This window comes from Sebastes umbrosus, chromosome 22, assembly GCF_015220745.1.
Source record: "Sebastes umbrosus isolate fSebUmb1 chromosome 22, fSebUmb1.pri, whole genome shotgun sequence".
Classification (NCBI taxonomy): Eukaryota; Metazoa; Chordata; class Actinopteri; order Perciformes; family Sebastidae; genus Sebastes; species Sebastes umbrosus.
The window spans coordinates 12,745,348-12,769,532 of record NC_051290.1 but is presented as its reverse complement, the minus strand read 5'-3'; the positions used below and the strand labels follow the sequence as shown (position 1 = coordinate 12,769,532).

Below are 24,185 nucleotides of genomic sequence, written 5' to 3'. Positions count from 1 at the left end.
CTTCTTCCCATCTCTCCTCTCACACGCTCACATCTGACTTTCTCTTTAAAAGCATCTGGAGGTTTTGATTGCATATCAAAACACAGGGCACCACTCACTTTTACATAGCAATAATCAACAAAAGCTATTAACATTAATTATGGCTGGCACTTAAATTCCTTGCCCGTTATCTGTGGTGCTTTAAAAGCTTTGTTTGTTGAATCAACAAATCGTTATTCAAGAGAGAAGGTCTGAATTATGATCAGTGTGACACAACTTATGTTTGAGGTAGTCTATCAAATCTTTTTTTGTCTTTCCTGTAATGCACAGTGTGTGTTTTTTGTGTGTATGAGGTATTCATGTTGTGAGGAATGTGTGTACAAGATAAAGATGTGAGTGTACCTTTAAAAAAAAAAAAAGAGTATCTAATAGGGCTGTCAAAGTTAACGCGATAATAACACATTAACGCAAATTCCTTTTAACGCCACTAATTTCTTTAACGCATTAACGCAACTTGTGATCTTTACGTTGTAGAGGGCTCAGTTGTAAAGCTAGAGTGAAGATACCGGTATCATGAAACTACAAAACCTAAGGAATCCATTGGTACCAACCATGTCATACTAGTTTGTCGCGAAGGAGGCTAAATAACGCTCCAAACTTACCCAAAATTTGGGGTAATATTCAGACAGCTGTTGTTTCCTGTTGAGCTGCAGTTTGCTATGTCATGATTTGAGCATATTTTTTATACTAAATGCAGTACCTGTGAGGGTTTCTGGACAATATTTGTCATTGTTTTGTGTTGTTAATTGATTTCCAGTAATAAATATATACAGTACAGTACATACATCTGCATAAAGCAAGCATATTTGCCCACTCCCATGTTGATAAGAGTATCAAATACTAAACAAATCTCCCTTTAATGACATTTTCTAAATCGATTAAAATGTGTGAGTAATTGCAATTAATCGCAATTAACCATGGACAATCATGCGATTAATCGCGATTCAATATTTTAATCGATTAACAGCTCTAGTATCTAGCATGCTGACAGTCTGTCAGGCGAGTCGCTGTGCTCTATGTGTGTGTGTGTGTACTGATTTATGCTGTCGTCACTGCAACACTGTGCATGATGGGAAAGCTGAGCATTTGCATCTGACACTCTGAGTCACCTGTCACATCACAGGGCAACACACCCACTCCAGCAGACACACATACAGTTGTAATTACCTCACTCTGCCCAAAATACACATTCATGTACAGCAGTAGTAGGAGCACCGTAACTGAACCTGTGTGTTTGTGTGTGTGTGTGTGTGTGTGTGTGTGTGTGTGTGTGTGTGTGTGTGATTGGTGCCCGGTCCCTGATGTTCACACCCTGCCACTGCAGTCCTGTCTTTTCATCCTCCCCTCCTCCCTCCCTCCCTCCCTCCCTCCCTCTCGTGAATAATGAATGAGTGGTGAAAGCAGAGAGCTGTTTTCTCTCTCTGGATCACACACAAGCATGCACACTCACTGAAGGGTCAAACATGCACGTTCAGATTCTGACCATGATGGGAAACACTGTTATGTTTTTGTTTGGGTGTCCTTTTCTTTGCCTGTCCCCTTCTCCATGTTAATCCCGTGCGTGTATCTGTGTTTTCCATGTACACACTGATTAATATGTCCTGCATGTCCTTGATAATAACCTTTAACATCCTTATACACTCACACACCTTGAGTTGTTGAGTGTGCATGTGTGTGTGTGTAAGGCCGGACACGGTGGGATTAACAGGGATTAAAATGGAACTGCTGAGTCTGAACCATCGTTTTTCTTTCTTCCCTCCATTACTGTGTGTGTGCACATTATCACCTTTCCTGTTTTTCCTCCTTCAGGCAGAAAAAAAACTGCATATGTGTAATTTTCTATGTGTGTGTGTGTGTGTATGTGTGTATATCGGCAACGTCTTAGATTTCTCAGTGGGTCGATGCAGAATGGGCCAGGAGCCCAGTGAGCATCAGGCTGTTCCTATTTTAAGATGTGTGTCTGAAAACTTGAAAGATCTGTAGTGTTGGCTTGAGTCCCAGGATGTCGTTCTCTTTTTCTTAATGTCAGCCAACCAAAGCAGCTATTGCCATATACAGTAAATAATACTTTCTGCTGGTCATACGTATATTTACTGAGGAATTTCAAAAGGTGACATGAGGACAAGGATGAACTTACTGTGTTAAAGTGGGATTGTGAGGGAATGTTCTAACCTTTAGATCTCATTTAAAACTTGCGGTTTTTAGGTTGTAAGGGGCTCAGTTTTGAAGTTAGAGTGAAGATACTGGTATCATATGAAACTAGAAAACCTGAGGTCATACTAGCTTGTCGAGAAAGAGGCCGAATAACGCTCAAAACGTACGCTAAATTTTGGCGAGAAAAAACTGGCATGGTCATTTTCAAAGGGGTCACTTGACCTCTGACCTCAAGATATGTGAATGAAAATGGGTTCTATGGGTACCCACGAGTCTCCCCTTTACAGACATGCCCACTTTATGATAATCACATGCAGTTTGGAGACAAGTCATAGTCAAGTCAGCACACTGACACACTGACAGCTGTTGTTGCCTGTTGGGCTGCAGTTTGCCATGTTATGATTTGAGCATATTTTTATGTTGAATGCAGTACCTGTGAGGGTTTCTGGACAATATTTGTCATTGTTTTGTGTTGTTAATTGATTTCCAATAATAAATATATACATACATTTGCATAAAGCAGCATGTTTGAGTATTAAATACTTGACAAATTTCCCTTTGAGGTACATTTTGAACGGATAAAAAATGTGCAATCATGCGATTAATTGCGATTAAATATTTTAATCGATTGACAGCCGTAATTCTAATATGATAAAGTACTTATTTGGAGGCGCTCCCAACAGCCTCATTTGAGGAGAGGGATGACATCATCTTATTATAACACACACAAGTGAATGTCACCTCTACACCTCCATCTCTTCTTCCATCCCTTCAGTACAGCCTCAAAGGAGCACGCTGGGAGCGGCTGCAGATATATGCAGCTGACCTTTCCCACTTATGTAGAGATCCATTAGTTTATTTAGGTTTCCACACAGTAGGGAGTAATTTATCTGTACAAAACACTGTTGACAATGGGAAGACCCATTTCCATAGAGTAATGAGACACTGTTACAGTACAACTATCTATAACTACTCACTGTACAGGACAATAGTTAACTCTAGCAGGCTTACAAAATGTGTTTTCTCTCAAACTAGAACTTCCAGGCCCTGCCAAGACAGCCACTTCAAATCACCAAGAAGCAATACATCCAAGGTAAGGTGCACACACACTCATTAACACACACACACCTCCCACTCGTTCTAGAGAATGAGGCAGTGATAAATGTCGAGGTGTGTGTGTGTGTGTGTGTGGGCGAGGGAGACATCTCTCAGGGCATACAAAAACTGATGAGCAGTGAGCTAGTAAAGAGGCTTTATGAGGATGATAAAAGTCTGCAGCAGCAAAGGGCTAGTCACTAAAAGTGTCTCCTCCATATTTGTGTTTGTCTGATCTCTACTCTGGATATGCAGTTTGTTTAAGTTGCATCCGTTTCATTTTAGGATGATATTTAAAATGGCACACTAAGCTGTATAACATCAGTTTTAATTGCTGCAATAAAACATTTTACATTTGGCCTATTCGGCCTGATTATGCAAGATCAAAAGAACAGTTTCCTTTTTTTCCAATTTTGCCTTGCCACCTAAACATTATCAGATGTGAAAATGGCACTTAAAGCTGGATTAAAAAGAGATTAAGTGGGACATATTGTTTTTCAAAATAGAACCGGACGTTGTTTCCCTCTTCCCCTGGTAGAAGCTTATGTCGGTTTGATGAGGACAGAAAAAGATGCGGGATGATGAATTAACAAAAGCGAAACGGGAAGTCCCATGATTCTTTGTGAAAATCACCCTTTATAGTGTGTCTCCTGTTACAGAGCCAGCTGTTCTTAATTGATCACATATGTATCATCAAGTACCAAGCCCCATCTTACACCTGACACGTAATATCTCTGTTTACTTTCATGAGAGGAATGTTTTCTCCAAGACAGCTTTGGGTAGAACATTATCCATATGGACACTAGCATCGATTTGGTAATCTAAGATTTGATGATTTCGCCATCAATCCTTCTCTGTCCTCACCACCTGTCTTCTTGTCATCCCTTCTCCTTTGGAATAAAGTTTTAATTACCTCGTCTCTCCCTTGTTATACACAGTCATCATTTGATAGAAACTGCCACACAGACACTTTGAGAAAACTGCCTGACTCTTGATTCTGCGGGACAGTTGCTTGAGAGACCCACATCAATTATATTATGACAAAATAGTAATTCATGGCAGAATTTGGCTAAACCATAACCGACTCGCACTCTGTTTTCTGTTCAGAGTCAGGCCCTGTCTGAGCAAGGTGTCAGTCAGAGATTGGGTCTCGAGTCTGCGACTTGGACTCAAATCTCACTTAAGTCGCACACACAGTGACTTGAGACTTGAGACTTGACTGTCTCACTCTCTCTTGTCTCCGACAGCTGCAGTGCCCACATAGCCCGCCTCCTCTCACTCACTCACAGTGGTGTTTCCTTGTCACACGCCTCATTCGCTCCGGTTATAATCCTTTGCGGGTCGTCGTTGTCGTGTTATAGCCTTCATTGTTTCCCATATATCTAGACAGTCTAGACAAGCCCCCCACAGATTCATGATAAACCGAAAATATTTTCACATTTCAATCGCTTGGTTTGGGAGGATCCCCTCGTGAGACCGGCCCGGGATGAAGGTGGTTTGTGGCTCCGACCATGAGCTTTACAGCACCCCGTCTCGTTTACCATGCTTTTCTGTGTGACTTTTTTTGCTGTGTCATCACCATTCATATCTATACAACCACTGTATTATGATTAAATTGTCTCCTAGAGCAGAAACTAGCAATGACAGTTGCGCTGTGCGCCGCTTTGCGCCGGGTCTTAGATAGGGAGGGCCCTTAGATTTGTGACCAAAGACTTGAGACTTGACTTGGACTTGCAAAAATGACTTGCGAGCATCGATCGCTGGAGTGAACATTAGATTTTCACTCATCCGTACCGCCAAACTCTTATGTATGCTATGATGTCATTGGTTTGGAACTGTCACTGGCACCGACACCACTTGACAAATGATCAGCCTCTAATGAGGAACGCTCGGTCATGTTTTTTTCTGAAGTCATCGCTTATCTTGAGAGCTCCAGTTTAATACTTGTCTGCTCCAGTGGTACCAGATTAGACTGGCTGGCAGTGTGTGTCACAAACACAGGACAAAAACAAAATTTCTCCATTTTGCAGATGAATAAAACATCAAAACGAGTCCATTCATCTGTTGGCATGGCCAGGCCACATTGACTCTGCTGTCAGTCCCAGCCAGTAGTGACACACTCAGCTTTATGGCTCTATTTCTGTCCCTTGCTTCCTCAGTGTTTTTATGTTTCTGTCTCTCTCTGGGTGTGCATAGGTGCAAACATCAGCACCTCTGCTCCTCACTCACTCACATTTCCAAAGCTCCTTGTCATCAAAACCTCGTCTCTCTCTCTCTCTCTGTCCATGCTACATCCCTCATATCATCCCTTCTTTCCCTCCACCAGTATCCTTCCTTCTCTCTCTCTGTTGTATAAGTTATCACTTTGTGTCTTGAGGTGAGAGGTGAGGCTCTCATCACAACTGATTACAGTGAGTTTATGTGTGTGTGGGGCCACATTTTCAGTGTCAGCATGTTTGTGTGTGTGCACGTCCTGCTGTGGTTGTATTTTCATCGTGCTGACGTGGGATGTGATGGTTCATCGTTACCCATCATTCCTCCTGCACTGAAGCAGTCAGCACTTCAGTCCAGCTACTTGCAGCAGAGAGTGCAGCGATAGACTGATCCTGATTGGATTCTGATTTGCCTCTAAATGTGGCTTCATAACTTAATTCCTCATTAAGTCAGATGTCAGCGTTAGCTCTCTTTATTGCTCCTCTAAGTCCCCAGACGCTCGCCGTCTGTGTTTCTGTGTGGCTCTCTCTGTCAGACACAAATGTGTTTGAAATGTGCTGTGAAAAACATCTATATGCTACTAGATGAGATGCTCTGCTTATTTATGGAAGGTCGATTTCATTTAAATTCTGCCTGGTGTGGCCTCTAACCAGCGTTTCTGTTAACAGAGTTGAGAAGTGATAGAGCACGACACAATTACAAAGGCATTTGTGATAAGCTAAGAGTGTGTGTGGTTTCCAGTGTATTATAAAACATGGCACACAAGTTGCTATTATTTACTAAATCCTGTCCTTTTTAATACTGTTTTTTAATTTAATTTTTCTGTATTTTATTTATTTTTCATAGTCGTGATATGAATATATTTTAAAAGTGTATACCTAAAAATTAAATGACAAAAGAAAATGCCTTTAATATACTAACATAAAATAGTGAATGGTATTGGGATAGTTGTAGATGTTAAATCGACTTGAAACAGTGTTTTCACCAAATGAAATGGGTTTTTCCTAGGGCTGCAACTAACGGTTATTTTCATTGTCGATTAATCTGTTGATTGTTTTCTCGATTTATCGATTAGTTGTTGGTGAAAAATGTCGATCAGTGTTTCCCGAAGCCCAATATGACGTCCTCAAATGTCTTGTTTTGTCCACAACTCAAAGATCTTCAGTTTACTGTCAGAGGAGTAGAGAAACCAGAAAATATTCACATTTAATAAGCTGGAATCCCAGAGTTTTGACTTTTTTTTCTTTAAAAGATTACTCAAACTGATTAATCAATTATCAAAATAGCTGGCGATTAATTTAATAGTTGACAACTAATCGATTAACCGTTGCAGCTCTAGTTTTTCCTGAATTAGACTTAAAAAGACTTATATTAAATATTCAAATTGCGTGTATGAATGCATATTGGACAACCTGGAAAACAGGCTTTAGTTTTCTTTTACCACACAAAATATTTAGAATCTAAACTTCCAAACAGGTTACTGGAGGCTATTATAACATAGTTTTAAAGTAGCATGTACTTTGCAGTGAGGGATGATTTGCTGAGGTGTTCCTCAGGGGTCTGTGTTTGGTCCCCACAGGAAAGGAGGAGGAAGTGGTGACGGTTCATCCTCGAGCAATGTTCATTCCTCAGGAAGGATGGACTTTTCTCTCTGCAGGTAAGACAATAAGTGATGTCAAAATCATAATGTTTTTAGGTCTTTTATAGAGCACTATGTTTTTGTTTTCGTGACCCCATCAGATACAAAGTAATGGGGCTTATCTGAGCAGATTTGTTTGTATTTGTATCGTTTTGCAGATCTGTCTTTTAGATACGGTATTGTGTATTTTGGGAGTGAGCTTTTCTACTGATCATCTTCTCATATAGACGAATCTGGTGACCGCTTTGTGTGTTCCGCGATCTGGTGGTGCTGCCATTACTGCGGTGGCAAGTTGTAGTGACTCTACTGTCTGCTAACCGTGTTAACTGGTGACTTTCAGCCAAAAGCGTCCGTGGTTGCTCATAGTAACTTATGTAAATGGTTGTCATAGACAATAAACACATTTACTTTAATCCATTTAAAATGGATTAAGGTCAAATTGTAGGTTTTTACAAGGGCACCTACATGTTCTGTTCGTGTTTTCAGCAGCTGTTGTCACTATGAGCAACAACACATTTGGCTGAGAGTCGGTTAACACGGTTAGCAGACACTATGGACGTGTTCCGTTTGTGATGCCGACCGATTAATGATGTTTTCTTTGTGGTCATTAGGTTGCCCTACAGTAGTTAGAGCAACTAACGTTATATTTCACAATAACAGTTAGTTGATTGGGTTAATTTATTCTGTGGGACCACCACAGCCCCTAGACAGTGTCTTTAGCCCACTAACGTTAGTGGTGGTTAGTGTTAACTTAGCTGAAGTTCCTTGTTTCCCCATGTCAGGCTAACGGTAGGCAACTGAGAACTGCTCAGGTTCATCCCGAACTCCTAGACATCGTTGTCAAAAGTAACGTTAAATAGAATGTAAAGATAAAAGTAGAATATTGTACACTTCTCAGGACAGCTTGCATTCAAACATGTGTGTATTTTAGGGAGATGCCACTGTTTTTTTGCTGGATTTGTGTATATTGTTTGACTTCCTGCTAGTAACTTTGGTAACAAGGAGCTGTCCATTGTACTTAGCATGCAACTAACAAGTAAAGGTCACACTCATAGACTTAAATCACTGCACACGTTTTAGCGCTTTGAATTTATTCTTGATTGAGCAGCATTTAGCTGCTCAGGCATTACATTGCACACACATTTGACCCAGCCACCAACTAACCCTAAGGGAGGGGTTCAGCCTTGTGGAAAAAGGTGTGTGAGCACAAGACTTTTGACTCTGAGATTTCTCGAGTTTTGGTCCTGTTGTCTCAAATCAGCTTAAATGTTTTCCCTTTAGGCTCGATTTGACTTTTCAAGTTTGTAACTTAAAAAGCCCTCTTGCGTTGACATCATAAGGTCACTTCAGGGTGTAACACAGGCTGTGCAGACTGAGGGGAGAGCTCAGCTGGGACACTGTCAGCCTCGGAGAGCTTTGTGGGGACCGCCGGGTGTCTGCTGGCCCTGACAGTGTGTCGGGCACTTACATAACCCGACAGATAAACCAGGGTTAGCAGGAGGACAGCAGCGGGATAAGAGCGAGGATCCCAAATATACACACAACTTGGCAGGGATTCACAACCGCACGTACATGCACTCAGGCCAGGTTGCCATGGAAACAACCCCTCCTAGGGAGCCCTCGCCCAGTCACCCCGTTTATGTCCTCCGTTGTCCTTCGCAAACTGGAACTACTGTGTGTGTGTGTGTTTCAACCACTTCACAGTGTCCCTAGAAAAAGTTCAACAAAGAGGCACGTCAAAAGGTATTATGTATCTGAATGTTACTTTCCAGTTTGTGAAAGCATTGTGTGTGTGGGTATGATGCAGAATTTGTCTCGATAGTGTGTGTGTTGGATTTATCGATCCCACCCTCAGAAGTATCCAAATCATGGCTTAGTAAAAAATGCCTGCTATCCAGTCTGTTTTACCAAAGATAAAACAAACTATTCTTTATGGTGCATTTTGAACAGCCTCCCTCTCCTCAAGCAAACCTGCCTGTGCCTGATGTGTGTTTGTTTGTTTATATTTGCAATTGCCAACTCAGTTATTTTCTATTGGGAGATGTCTGCTGGTGTGTGTGGGCTGGAGCTGAGAGAGGAAAAGGAGAGGCTTGCCAAAATGAGAACAAAGGCAGGCCTAATTCCCTTCCCTGTTAGTTGCTGTTAGTTTTAGTTCAGTTTTTCAATTTTGTTTATTTTTCAACCCCTTGTCAATGATAGACAAAGATACATTTGAGAAAACGCATACAATCGTGTGCAGCGTTCGCAGAGAGCAACATATGTTGTGTCAGCGGTGTGGTTATTAAAATAGCAAGTTTTTTTTATTGCAAGATATTGTATGTTTCTACTGTGCTACTTGACGAATATCATTTAGCATTTTAAAAACATGTGATTTGTGCATCTCACAGGATGATGCCGTTAGCTAAAGGTGAAGGTAATTCAAAGGTTAACAGCGGTTGCATAATGTGCTGTGTTGTCACGATAGCAATCATTTTGGAGAGTTTATTTTGTACCAAGCAGAAATGAGCCAATGGAAAATTTAGAAAAAGGTTAAAAAGACTTGGTTGTTTGGCAAGCCATGGTGTAGCAACATGTATCAGCCTACAGATCTTCATCAGAACAATACGTTCCTACGCAGTATGGAAAAGTATAGAATTTGATTTTAGTAATTTCCAGGTCTGGATAAGTATGGAAAAAAGAAAAGAGGGTATGGAAAAACATTTCTCTTTCCAGACTGTGCTCCTATTCTGTTTTCTAAAATATAAAATTCTGAATTTCTAAAAGTAAATTGATCATACAAGCGGCAGAGTGTTATTCATGGCGTTTGGAGCAGCCTGTGCAACCAAAATGTTTACCACCGTGTGAGAGAGCGCGGGCCAAAGCGAGCTTGATTTCGTCGAAAGCAAGGCAAAAAGTAGGATATGGCGTGCGACTGAACGTACACTGCTATGCAGAGCTGCTAGCCACAGATTCCAATGCAAACACATTCTCTCAACAGTATATCAAAAATAATACTGGTAGCTCTAGGGAAGATGACCTTTACTGAGATTGAGACTAACAGCTGTTTTTCTAGAATAAATCCTGGGTTCAGTTGTCCTCCTGGGTATTAGTTATGAAGTACAGAGTACATACAGCATACATTTCTCCCAGTAGACTTTAACCAGTTCAACCTAAACCCCTACATCACCTTGGCCTGTGTGCTGGTCGGATCATCCTTCCTGGAGGCCTCTCTAGACCAACCAGAACCCTAAGGGGACACTTCATATTCTCAGTGTGCAGGTTTAAGTTGAGCTCTTAAGCTTTTATGCATAACCGTACTCCGTACTATACTGCAGAGCCTCACTGAGGGCCGTTCAGGGTGCTGTGGGTGGTGGCATTAAAAATGTATGAGGCACGGCTTAGTCCCCTCAATCTCTTGGTATGCAGTCGAAGAGCTAGAACCAACTTATTTATTGTTTTTAATACCTTTAGTCTAAAGTAATACATGACCCTGTTCTGAGTGCTTTGTTAGGACTACAACTAATGAGTGTTTTCATTACAGACAAATCATTGTTATTTTAATTAAGTTTATTTAATTGTTCATTTTGTTTATAGAAATAATGAGATTCACCTATCATAAGTGACCAGAGCCCAAAGGGATTCATTTAAAGTTGTGTATTTTTTTTTTGCAATCAACAGTCAAAGTGTTGCAAGGGCTACAGATATTCAAATTCTAATTATTGAAATTGTCATTGATTCATTTTTGTTTAATTTTCATTAAAGCAAGCAGAAACCAATAGTGGATGATATTCAGTTAATTCATAGTTAATTTACTAATTAATCTGGCCTGGTCTAGCATCTAAATCTATATATTCTCAGCTGTATAGTTTCCATTTGAGAGCATAAATGGCACTGAACTGATCCAGTTTTAAAGAGGACCTATTATGCTTATTTCCGGGTGCATACTCGTATTTTAGGTATCTACTAGAACGTGTTTACAATTTTTGATTGGTTAACGGAGCCAAACTCTTCGGACTCTGCTCCAGCTCCACTCTAGGGCGTGTCAAACTAGCTGCTAGGCGAGTATTAGACAAATGTGTTACTTGGTGACATCACCACGTTACGGAAGAAAAGATGACACTTCAATCAAGGCGTTTCAGGCAGTTCAGGAGCAGTGTTTCTGTGGGGGAGAGTAACTCCCTTTTGCGTGAACTTTGTAACTTTGCAGACCTTTTACATGCACAAAAAACTATATAACACACTAAAGGAAAGGGAAAAAGCACAAAAGCATTATAGGTCCCCTTTAAAGGTTAATCTGTATAGGAAGTTGCTGTAGGTCAGAGTTATTCCTGTATGGATCAATACAAGGATTCTTGATTGATGTTTTTTTTTAATCACAGAGACCGTCTCTGTTCGAAGGTGGCCTTGAAGAACACACACACACACACACACATGCAGTATATACTCACTCAAGATCACACTTTCTCCTGTGTAGTCTCATATTATTACTCTCTGTTTCATACACACACATTTTCTTTCTTCCTCTCTTCCTTTTTATTTCTGTCACACAGAAAACACTCTCTTACACACTCTTTCTCTCTCACACACACACACACACACACACACACAAATCCTGGTCAGCAATATGTTTCTGAAGCTGCCGGCCATGCTTGGAGGAAATGTGATCTGACTCATAAAACATTGATGCGAGGATATCTTTAGAAACTCCCTTCCTCACCTCATCACAACCAAAACCAGACTCTTTTCCTCCATTGCTCACCTCACCACCCCCACCCTCCCACCCTGCTGTCTTTTCTTTATCCATCCCACTGAAGTCTCTTTCTGTCTCTTTTATCTTTTTCCTTCTGCAATCTTTGGCTGACCTGGGTTAAAGGTTATATATGGTGTTTGTTTTAACCGGCGTTGTGAACTCAACAGTGGAGGAAATTGTCAGATTCATCTCAATTATTATAAATGTAACAATAACGTTTTTGATGTGTCAGTCAGCGCCCCTCACAATCCCATACACCCATCCTTCACCACTCTCTCTCTTCCCACATTAGCAGAAACCTATTACAGTCGGTTGCTTCATCCTCGCTGAGAGAAAAAATCTCTCATTTCGCCGCCGTGCATTTCGAGTCGTTTTTTCCCCACATTTGTCCGGGTATAATTTGATTTTGAAGCAGCCGAGCAGAGGAAGAGATGTGTCTGGGTGAAATGGCAGTAATGGAATGTACTGCAGTTGCTTTCTGGGTGTGGATACAAGTGTGTGTGTGTGTGTGTGTGTCTGCGTTTTGAGAGATGTTTCAGTTTAGATCTGCCAAGCTGACAAGTGAGCTGTAGACCTGTCAGTACAGGACATGTCGCCCCATCACATTGTCACCTGCCGCAAGAGGTGTGCGAGTGTCTTCTCTCTTGATGTGTCTGTCCATATTTCTGTTTACAGAGTTGTCTGTTTGTGTACATCTTTAAACGCAGGTGTATTGTGGTGTGCAGTTGGGTGAGACAGAGTTTCTGTCTGTCTAGTTGGAAGACATTTTGCTGTGTGTCTGTCAGTGTGTCTCATTTATAGCCTCTGGTTGTCTCTCTGCTTATTTAAGTGCCTTGGGCACATTTCTGAGACGATAAGGCCTCTTTCTGTCTGTCCTGCAACTTTACTGTCCTGAAACTGTCTGTCCTGCAATTCCTGTCCTATCTCCAAATTGACCTCTACTGCTTTATCTCTTTTAAGGTGCACTATGCAATATTCAGAGCATTAATATAGCATTAAATAACTATTTGCTATGTAAAGATATAGAGGAGTAATGTCTACCTGAGCAGAGAAGGAAGTCGCTCTCCCTCTGTGTGTGTTGTCATCAGAAATTCTCCTTGCTTTGTTTACATCGCCGGGCCAGCTGGGCATGCTTTTAGTGCATCTGAGCGCGCCCCACTGGCCGCTCACGTTTGATCAGAGTTCGTAAATGATTGATAGCCAGCTCTCATTGACGTCAGCATGACAGCAGACCCCAGATCAGCTCTGACTAGTTGTTTTCCTCCGGTCTGTGAAATCTTGCAGATGCCGTTTGGAGCACCGGAGGACACAGAGGCACATGATTTTTACCTGTTTCATGTACTACTGTCAGGATATAGTAACCATTTTATAAAAATAACTTTTTGTTAATCATATTTGCTCCAGTCTCGCCTACTTCAGCTTTAACAAAAGATCCATTTTGGTCTAGAAGATGTTTGACAAAAATGATTGAACTTAAACATAAACAGCATAAATATGTACATTACAAATGCATCCTAGATCTGTAGTTGCTAACTATGTATTAATAGTTACAGTACCCAAACACAATCAAAAGTGCAGTGCAAGAGTTCAAACAGCATCACTGTAACGCCTGTAATGGGATATTGCCAAATCAAAATGTATGCCTTTCATAATTTTGGTGAAGCATTCACCTGTTCTGAGGAATTTAAAGTTCTTGTTAAATCAACAAAAACTTTTTGTCACTTTTTAGTGAACTATTCCTTGAGGTTTAGCCAATAGGTGCTACATTTACATTGACGTGGTCCTCAGGCCACTGTGAATAGTCACATCAAGGTTTAATAAAATCATTTACTGTATGTGGTTCCAAGTAACGTGACTTTTCCTTAATAACCCAGCTTTACATGGATTTATGGGATAACAGCGTTCACTTACGGTGAGGCGGATGCGGCATATTACATCCAAATCATGGCATTTAAGAGAACATTTTGTCAGATTACATTAATGCATTCACAGAAGACCCTGTTGTATTAAAGAGAATTAGGTGGAGAATATGCAGTAACGCAACTGCAACTTGCGTCACTACGTTGTCATGTCAAAGAAACCCAGGGTCAGCTTCTGTTGTGAGCTTTTTGACACCTGCACACATCCATCCATCCATTATCTGTAACCGCTTATCCTATTCAGGCTTACGGGGGTGGCTGGAGCCGATCACAGCTGGCATTGAGCGAAGGCTGGGTACACCCTGGACAGGCCGCCAGACTATCAGGGCTGACACATAGAGACAGACAACCATTCACGTTCACATTCACAGCTATGGGCAATTCACATTTTAAAACCCTGGATTTAATCAGTGTAGTCATGTCAACGCTTGCAATGATGCAAGATATACTCTACAATTAATTTTATATTAAATGTTAGTGAACTAGGAAAGGTTTGAATAAACTATTCACTAACTTTATGGAACTAACAGTGGACTTTTGCAGAAAGTGACGTAATGAAAGTTCAATATTTTAATGGTAAATCTGACTGCTTTGTGTGTGTTGTTTCGTGTTTTTATCATATGTCTTTGATGATACTTGAAACTGATGTTCATACGCATCACAACAGGAATGATGATGTAGCACCTGGAGTGTGTGTATACATACAAGTGTTTCTTTGTGTGTATTAGTAGCTGTCGTGTGTGTGTCTTTGCAGCCCGGTCGTAGAAAAGACATGTGAATGACATGATAATGCGCGAGGCAAAAGCGTGTAATAAGAACGCCGTTCTTGCTTTTGGTGTGTCATGTACGTGTTTTCCGTACGTGTATTACGTTGTTTCGTACATATTTTACTTAGTTTATCTTCTTATTTTAAGCCCAACCATGATGTTTTTCTTACACCTAACTAAGTGGTTCTGTTGCCTAAACCTAAGTGAGTGATTCTGTCCGTGTGTAATATTCACGCCTCGGTGAGGTAAACATCCTCTGGTGGACAGGCAGGTCTAATACAAACTTTGGCGTGATATGGCGTTGGTCTTTGACCACTGAGGAAAATTGTCAGGTTTTACTTCCAGCTTTAGTACGCTCGAGTTTGATAGCACAACATTGTTCAGCCATCTAGAACATCAGTAGTGAGCATCGTGCTTTTTTTGTGAAAGAATGAAAAAAGTTTCTTTCTTGATTTGCCATTTTGTACTGCCATCAACAGTGCTAGAGGGAGAAACATGTAGGAGGCAGAGACACCAATTTCTCTTCAGACGGTACTAACCTTTCTTACTTTACTGGAAGCTCTTTTGCTCTAACTGTCGCTATTCGTGGTTGCTCTCCTCACCTTCATGTATGACTTACAACTGAATGCAACTACTGTATTTCACACCCACTCTCCGTAGGTTATTCAAAGTTATCCTGGGAAATGTTGGAAGTCACTAAATTAAGTGAAGGTGGCAGGTTGAGGAACAGCGAGTGTAACAAAATTGTAGTTGCAGCATGAACCAAATGTCTCAGATTAATTATAGTTTACGCTAGTATTAGTTAGCGAGTATTTAAGGATACAAACGTGTTCAGTGTACTTCTCGGACCCTAAATTTTCCTTCAATGTTTCACTTGGACATTTTTTTCTACACCACACAAAATATGTGACTCGTGCAGTGACACATACTGTACATACAGTATGTATTTGCTTGATCCAACACATTACAGTTATATCTTGCTCAAACCAATTTTAATATTTAAAGTGGCCTTTTTCTGTCTTGGTTGAACCATTACTTGAAATGAGAAATTGTATTTATAAATGTATTATTATTTTATAATTTATTTATTTATATTTATTTAAAGGAATAGTTTGACATTTTGGTATGGCTGTCCTCGACCAAAGAAATTCTTAGTCGACTTACGCTCATATGATTTTGACGACTAATTGATTAGTTGATTTTATTGACAGATCAGTAAAAGAATCATACAAAAGTACCACTTTAAATCTTGTGTTTACCAGAGAGAATAAGTCCTTCAGCATGAAAAAATAATTTAAAAAATGACTAATCCACTAAAGAAGGGGCAGCCACATATTTTGGCAAATATTGGTATTTGTTTTCTTGCAGAGAGTTAGACGGGAAGATCATAACAACTCTCATGTCTGTCCCGTAAATATAAAGCTACTGCCAGCAGCCAGGTAGCTTAGCTTAGCACAAAGACTGGAAACAGGGGGAAACAGCTAGCCCGACTCTGTCCGAAGGAAACTTGTTAACACGTTATATCTCGTTTGTTTAATCCGCACATAAAAATGCAAAAATGGCAAGTTTCCTGGGCACAGTAACTTCCTGGAGACGTGCTGGTAGATGGATTTTGTCGCCTTTGGCAGACTCATGCTAAGCTTAGCTAAAAGCTACATATTTAGCAGACAGACATAAGAGTGGTATCGATCTTTTCATCTAATTCTTGGCAAAAAAAAAAGAAGCGAATAAGCCTCTTTCCCAAAATCTTAATGTTATTATTGGATGATTTTGGATGTGATATTGGAGTAATGTGTCATTAAGGTATTTGTGTGTGTTTGCATGCGTGTGTGTGTGTGTGTACGTGTCAGACTTCTGCCAGGTGGAGCTACGTCTGCTGGCTCACCTCTCCTCCGACCCTGAGCTGCTCCGCATTTTCCACAACCCTCAGGCGGACGTCTTTACCATGTTGGCCTCTCAGTGGTATGTCACACACACACACACACACACACACTGGTTCTCCTCTGATCTCCTTGCCAAGGTGAGCGTTGATTCTCTACAGGGTTTTTCTTTCCCCCCTCTCTCCCTCCCTGTCCCCCTCCCCGCTCCCCCGTCTGCCGGCTCCTTCACTTCGAACGCTAATAACCTTGTTGCCATGACTACCATGCCAACTGCCTCATTCGCTCTCTCTTTTCCATGAGCAGGACACCCCTGGGCTGGTCGCCCTGGTGATTACATTGTCGCGCTTTTGAAGTATTTTTGCGAGTGTGTATGGGCGTTACTCTCCTCTCTGGCTGCCAGTGTGTGTCGTGTTTACACACAGTATCTGTCTTGTCTTTCTTCTGGTGCGTGCGTGCGTGCGTGTGCGTGTGTGTGTGTGTGTTGTACCTTTGCTCCTGTCATCCATCTCAGTCAAGTGTGTGGCAGAGGGCGGCCGGTTAAACAGATTACCTGGTCATACAGACCGCATTAACAGCTCTTCTGAGGCTTTACATTGTGTCTCTTTCATTATCTCTCTTTCACCTTTAAACAAATTAACTGGTGTCTCTGCAGCTTTGCTGGGATCACTTCGACTTACTCTTTTGGACCTTCTGTTGCTCTCTTGTATAATCTTCTATTTATTTCCTTTCCTCTCTGCCTTTTTTCCCCCAAATTTTTCTTGCCCTTTCTGTCCTTTCTCTAAGAATTGTTTCTCCCTTCTTATTCCAATAACCCTCTCCTTTCCATCACACATTTACATGTTAATTTCACTCTTTTTTTCCATCCTTCTCTCCCTCTTTCCTCAACTTTCCCTGTCCCATTGCTCCCCTACCAGTAACGCCACTGATTCGTCTGTTACTCTGGTTGGAACCACCTCCAGGTGGATCAGAGGGTAAAAAATGTTTTTTATTCATGATCTGTGTAGCCAGAGGCTTTCTGCCTACTACAAACTTGGTTCCTTGTTACTTTAAATATTATTTAGATTTTTCTTTAGAATAAACAGAACTCTTTTTTTAATAAGCTGCAGAGAACAACCTGCTACATGTTTTAGCTTTCTTGTCCTACAACTCAGCTTGTTTCAGCTCCAAATTGTGACATTTACATAATTTAAAAGGTTTTGAATCACCTAGAATATTGATGTCTTTCATAGTTATAGTTTCGGCCCTAAAAGAAGATGAATTAAATGATTAAAACTTTAATTTAGTTGATTTCCCCACAGTGTTGTATGACAGGGGAGAATGGATTTGGAACTTGGTTTTCCAGTCTAGAAAAGCGCAAGCGACACTTGATCATTATTGAACCACAACGTGCAACTGAGCTCTAAATATTTTGGTTTTCTTTGGGCCCTCTGCAGTCTACTCAGTGTTAAGGCCCAGACACAACAACCCGACATCAAAGAACTAGCGCCGACGAAGGCCACCGGTTGTGTCGCCTCACGTCGCCTTTGTCCTGGCCAAAAAGTTGTACTTAAAATATCCGTGCTTTGGAATGATCAGATGAGATAAAGATGAAAAATGAGAAGAGCCTTCTGTGTTTTTCCTCTTGACTTTACTCGTTGGCTTGCTTTCCTCACGTCTGTTTCTCTTCTTGTGCACTGATTCGTTTAAGCTGAGCAGCCAATCAGAGTGATTTCTCACACCGACGGGTGGCGCTGCCGCCGATTCAACATGCTGAATCAGCCGTAATTCAGCTGATATTCCAATATCGCTAACCCTTGACTAACCTTCTATTTCTATTGTGGAGTTTGAAGAATAGCTTTGCTAAAGCAACATGTTTGTTAATTCTAGCTTGTTATAGGCATTATTGGTGTGCACTTGACACTGAAACAGGAACCTGTTCCTATTTAAGCTTCCAGTTTCTTTGACCAATGACTGGTGACTTCTTCCATAGGTATATTTGTCTCTTTTTGTCCTTTCACTTTACAGTCTGGTTGAACCACTGCACAGCATTTTGTTCAAAACAAAACAAACCCTTCATACAAAATAACATCTACTTGTAAAGAGGACTTTCTACAACCTAAAAGCATGCAATACCATTCAAAACAGTCTCCAGTAGATGAATGCCTTTCCAGCAGGGGGCAGTGAAAACCCAGTATGGATATCCATCAACCAGATGCACAGTGGAGGGAAATGTTTCCCTGTGAGTAACCCACTGGAGGTCATAGGTCACCCATACCTTAAACCTGTCATTCAACAGAGAGAGGCATTTTATGTGTGATTACCTCAAATTTAAGAGTCCTTATCCTGAGGCTACAGGCATCAAGACATGTTACATCATGAAACACTGGAGTCTTGAACCTCACCAGATACCGTTGTAATCTTCTAGAGTGCATGTGTGTGTGTGTTTGTGTGTGTGTGTGTGTGTGTGTGTGGCCCTCTCTTTACACTGATCAGCAGTGGCAGCTCCCAGTCAGCCCCTCCAGAAATGCCACTTTGCAGACGTGTCATCCCACCCTGTCTGATCCCCAGTACTACGACTGTCTACAAGTCACATTACATAACTGTCTCCGTCTGTCCGTCCCTGCCTCTTTCTCTCTTTCTCCCCCCGTCTCTGTTCTTTTTTTCTATAGTCCCTCTGTCTCCTTGTACTTCATGTCCTTTTAACCTCCACATCTCACATTGTTTCTCTCTTTATTTTCCTTTTTTGTTCTTGTAGGGATTTTTCTGCTGCCCTTTTTCTGTCTCCTCCCGCTCTGCATCACTTATCTGTCGTGTACTTCTACCTTCTCTGTGTCCCACCAGATGATAAATTAAACTTTTATCGTACATGCACACTCATCATACTTACATTTAAGCTGTTTTCTACAATGTTGTGTCTCAATTCTCTGTGGAAATCATCACCTAAAGCCCTTCACACACCGGGGACTTTTTTTTTATGCGATTAATTTGCACTTCAATATACAGTATTTCTTCGAACAGTTTTTTTTTTTCATGAATACTTTTGCAAAGAATGTAAATATTACGCGGAGAAAAAGAAACACATTTTTTTTTTCCATAACAAGGTTGATTTTTCTGAGCTTTTATACTGTGAATTAAGGCATCAACCAATCACGTTGTGCAGAATGGACATATTCAATGCGTACACTATACTGTACAACAACACGGAGGCTCCGTAGTCTGAACCAAGATGGCAAACTTTATTACTCTTTTCAACTTTGAGGAAGGCAGCGCAGACCAGATCCACTCCTTCATTTAACAATAAAAGCCAGAGACGTATACACTGTGTAACTGTTTACCAGAGAAAGATTCATTCAGAGCATTTCACTAAAAGGAAACTAAAATAGCTTACAGTAGTTTAGGCTATACAACAGTATTTTTGGGCCAATGGGACCCTGGTAGTAGGTCCTCTACCTTTTAATTGAAAAAGTGTTGCAACTGTTGCAAAGTTGCTTTGCTGCCTGTATGAATAATTTTGATGTGATATATTCACAGGTGAGTATTTTGCATTTCCGTGCTGTTTATTCATCACAAAATGTTTAAACTGTGTCAACCAAGGACTTCATTTGCATATTTCCCTTTAAATTCTCCAAGTGGGTTAGAATCGTATTTTTTAACAAATCTTTTTGACCTCTGCACCATTTGTTCACCCCTAAAATACATATTCAGACACTGTATGTATGTATATTTTCCTTTTGTACGGTATCACACACTGTCTCTCTCAATGAGGTTTATCTTTGTCCCTCAGGAAGGGGGTAAGTGAGGGTGAGGTGACTTCTGAGGATCGGGAACACGCCAAACGCATCGTCTACTCTGTTGTGTACGGGGCAGGTGAGTACAAACGAATGGGTGGCAGTGGGTGGTAATAATTGATTGATGATAATGAAGATACAGATATTCATCAATCAAATGGACAATTGACCTGTATTGTTTCAAAATGACAAAACAAGGCGTCTAAGTGTCATTTAGCGACTGGCTCAGACCTACAAGTTGTTCATTGTGTGAAGAGGGTAAATGTATTAGCAGAGGAGATAAAACAGAAAGAAGAAGAGGAGGAGGAGGAGGGACTAGATCGCAGTATCACAAGGATGCCAGATTTGGGTTATCTTTCCACAAAGATGATGTCCCGGTGATTTCTGCTGGGACAGCATTTCTTTCACGCTGTGGATCACATTCCTGATTCCACCGGGTGGACAGGGATGGAGGTAGAGGGTGGAGGGGCAGGAGAAGATTAAAATAGAAATAGAGAGAGGAAGACGAATGTATAATACACCCATGTGGCCCATAAAGACACTTGTCTGTGTCACTTGTGACCCATTTATGGTGCATACACATGTGGATGCTCTCGTGAACACACACACATATGCACGCACATGACCAGAGTGATACAAGCCGGTGGACGCGTGGTAGATATCTGGGCCAGCAAGCGACGTAATCATTGGCAGTGGATTTAAAACGTTGACTGACAATTGTGTGCTGGTGTGTGTAGTTTTTCGTTGTGTGTGTGTGTGTGTGTGTGTGTGTGTGTTTTTAGCACGTGGATATATGAACCTGATGTGGACATGTGTTTGGACATCTACATACAAAACGGGAGCATGTTTACATGTGCATTTGCTCTTTCACCTGTGTGATGAAGAGAGCTTTTACAGGCAGCCTGCACTCTTCATCAGGTTTTATTGCCAGTGGCCAATTTAAATGCTTATGTAGAGCTACAGCTTTTTTCCGTAGGCTCACAAAACACAACACACCAGCTTCTGCTATGGTCTGGTGTGAAAGAGCCACTGGGAGGACTAATAATAAATGTCTAATCTTCAAAAGCCTGTAGTAGTATAATAACAACTTTAGAGGCTGTTGTCAAAACAGCTATAAAACTTGTTCACAACACAATTAATCATACATAACTGATTTCACAGAACTGTCTGCATGACTTCTGCTGTACATGAAGGGCTCATTATTTTCATATTTAAAGAATAAATAGAAGTGATCTCTATAAACTATAATGATCAGCATCTTCTTGCAGCAGGAAAGAAAACAACTTTTAGGATTTTCTTTTGAAGGGAAAAAAACGATAAAGCTTACTTACATGTTATATCATGCTTTGAGAAGCTGTGGATGCTTCAGTGTATTTTATGCACAAAAAATGTTGCTGTTTTTTTACAGGTTTTGTAACGTAGAAGAATAGAAGCGTCTGTTACAAGATTATAATAGTTTTTAATTTTCTCTTTTTTTATTATTATTTTAGTTTTGACTTCTCGATTTTAGTTTAGCTTTAGTTAGTTTTCAGAGTGTATTTGCTAGTTTTAGTTTTTTAGTTTTCAGATTTTCAGTAAGGTTTAGTTTAAGTTTTTACATATGTAGTTTTAGTTTTACATTAGTTTTAGTTTGTTTTTGTTAGGGCCAGGTATAATGTCTCAGAAGATATACATACAAAATACATGGTTGGAGAACTGTGTAGGAACGGCCATAATGTTTAATCTCCGCGCTACTTTATTGAAGCAATTGCGAGATAGCGCCATCTCCTTTTAATGTCAAGTCCGTTTAGTTTCTGTGGTTCATCGTCCCGAGAGTTGACGGAGATTCATGCGGTCTCCTTTTTCAGTAGTGTAGCTAAAAAACTAAAACTGAAATGAATTTATGTTCATTTTATTTAATTTTTTATTTGTTTTTACCCAGGCAATATAATGTCAGTTTAAAGAATATCGTTTTTATTTTTCACTGCTTATTTTGGTTCTAATTTCATAATTAATTCTATAATACCCCTGGTCTGTTATTGTATGTGTTTAACTGCATTTGACATGTTTGAACCAAATTGAAGGACAGGGAAAAGCACCATATGGCCACAGGAAGTGACACATGTACTGTTGTACTCACTACAGTGAGAGTTTCTCACTCAGAGAGGGTTCACTCACTATAAAAGTGAACGATCAATCAGCCTATACATGGGCTGTATTTGTGGTACACAGCTAAATAGATAGCACTACTGTAGTTATCAGTTCTGATCTCTGTATAGTATGCTGACACCAGAGGTAGCCAATATTAGTTTTGGGATAAATATTTCAGCATGAAATAAATGTACGTTGCTTCTCCGTGTTAAAAGAAGAGCTCTCATTAGTTTCATGTGTTTGCGCCTTACGGTGACCAGAACACGGTATATAATGAAAACAGCACATTAGCTATTCGCCCTGAAGTCAACATCATGACGTAACAAGAGAACATGTTTGATTTGATTAACCAATCAGCAGTGGCCCTGAAGCGCATGGTTTGCATCAGAATCTGCATGAAGGGAACTGGGCCAGTGGCTATCGCTCACTTTGGACTGAGTATGCATTCAGGAGCTCAACTAAATCTGATGTTCTCAAGCTGATGATGTGTTCTGTGGTATTTCCACTTTAGCAGGAGTCACACAGCTCAGCGGTAGAAAACAAACATAAGAGCACAAACACACACACACACACACACACACACACACTGATGAATGAGTCAGTTCTAGGAAACCTCAACAGCCAGTGAGTGAGCAAGTGTGTAGAAGCTATTCATTTGAGACATGTAGGGAGGAGGCGGGGGCATGGGATGCGCTAAAAAATGCAGAGAAAATATGGAGTGCGTAAGGAGATGTAAAGGAGAGCGAGATGCGGACAGAGGAAATGTAGGCTAAAGGGAAAAGAGAACGGGGGAGGTGGAGGAGTTATGTAGGGGAAAGGGGAAGAGTGAAGAGCGGGTGGGGCTGAGTGGGAGAAATGAGAAGAGGAATGGAAGGAGCTCCTGATCAGCATAGGCAGACGGCTCTTCGTGGAAGGATGCGTTGCCATGGATACCAAATACTAAAAGGAAGCTTTCTCCGCAAGACAATAATCAGGCCAGGGAGGAGGGGCAGAGCGGCGCTATGGACTCGCACGTATACAAATAGGTCAACAAATAAGAAGGCCAAGCGATGATGTTGGAGGGAAAAAAGTAGGATGAAGGAGGAGAAAATAAAGAGGATGAAAATAGAAACGATAGAGGTTAACTGGAGTTCTTCATCTGGTGAAACAGATTAGCATTTCGTCAGCTGAGGACTTCAGTGACTTTTATAAAAAAAAATGCTCATCAACAGTCGTTTTGCAGTAGTAGACTTTTCGTTAGGGATAAGACAGCATCTACTCGACATCGTCATGGTAACTTGTCTCATTCTCTGTCCCCGTTGCATAAAGTACATGTGTATCAAACTCGATGGCTTCCAGCTCAGCACACACAGAAACACACAACCGGCCACGTTGCTGAAAGGGCCTCGGTCGTGACGTGTTTCAGCGACAGTGTACCCGCAGACAGACATGCTGACCCGAATGAATTCAGACGTCCTCATCTTCTGCTCTGAGGCTGACTTTCTAAAAACGAAGCCCATGATGGAAACATTCACATTTGTATGTTTTCATTGTTCTTAATACAAAAAAACTATCTAGGGGACGTTCACATGCCATGTCTAAAAACGTTTGGAAAACGCCAGCCCTGTCGCTTTCATCCTTTTATCCAAGGTGCTTCGGAGGTTACGCTACTGTCGTGCAACCAAAACCTGTGTGCTGCGATGACCATGATGACGAAGTTGCGATAATTTAGCAGTAAAAGCCTGACTGACTGAACTTAACAAAGATAAATGGATTTCCAGCACCGTAAACCCCTCACAGTAACTTTACTGCTCGAATGTCTGTGTCAATTAGGTTGACCTTTCAACCAGATGTTGTGACGTCCTTGATCAGA

General features: G+C 40.9%; 1 protein-coding gene and 1 long non-coding RNA gene across 10 annotated transcripts in view; one reads left to right on the top strand and one right to left on the bottom strand.

Annotated features, from left to right (window-relative positions):
- Positions 1 to 24,185, top strand: part of poln (polymerase (DNA directed) nu) — a 94,858-nt gene that overhangs the window by 58,776 nt on the left and 11,897 nt on the right. For all 9 annotated transcript variants that reach the window (XM_037757832.1, XM_037757835.1, XM_037757833.1 and 6 more), the window contains 4 exons: positions 3,229 to 3,286; positions 7,082 to 7,159; positions 16,407 to 16,518; positions 20,200 to 20,282. In XM_037757832.1, coding sequence (XP_037613760.1) covers positions 3,229 to 3,286; positions 7,082 to 7,159; positions 16,407 to 16,518; positions 20,200 to 20,282 — 331 coding nt within the window. The remainder of the gene's footprint in view (positions 1 to 3,228; positions 3,287 to 7,081; positions 7,160 to 16,406; positions 16,519 to 20,199; positions 20,283 to 24,185) is intronic.
- On the bottom strand, positions 6,839 to 16,586 carry LOC119481173. Its single transcript, XR_005205121.1, has 3 exons — positions 16,442 to 16,586; positions 12,912 to 13,147; positions 6,839 to 7,153 (listed from the first exon to the last, which is right to left on the bottom strand). It is a non-coding gene; the product is annotated as an uncharacterized LOC119481173 (long non-coding RNA).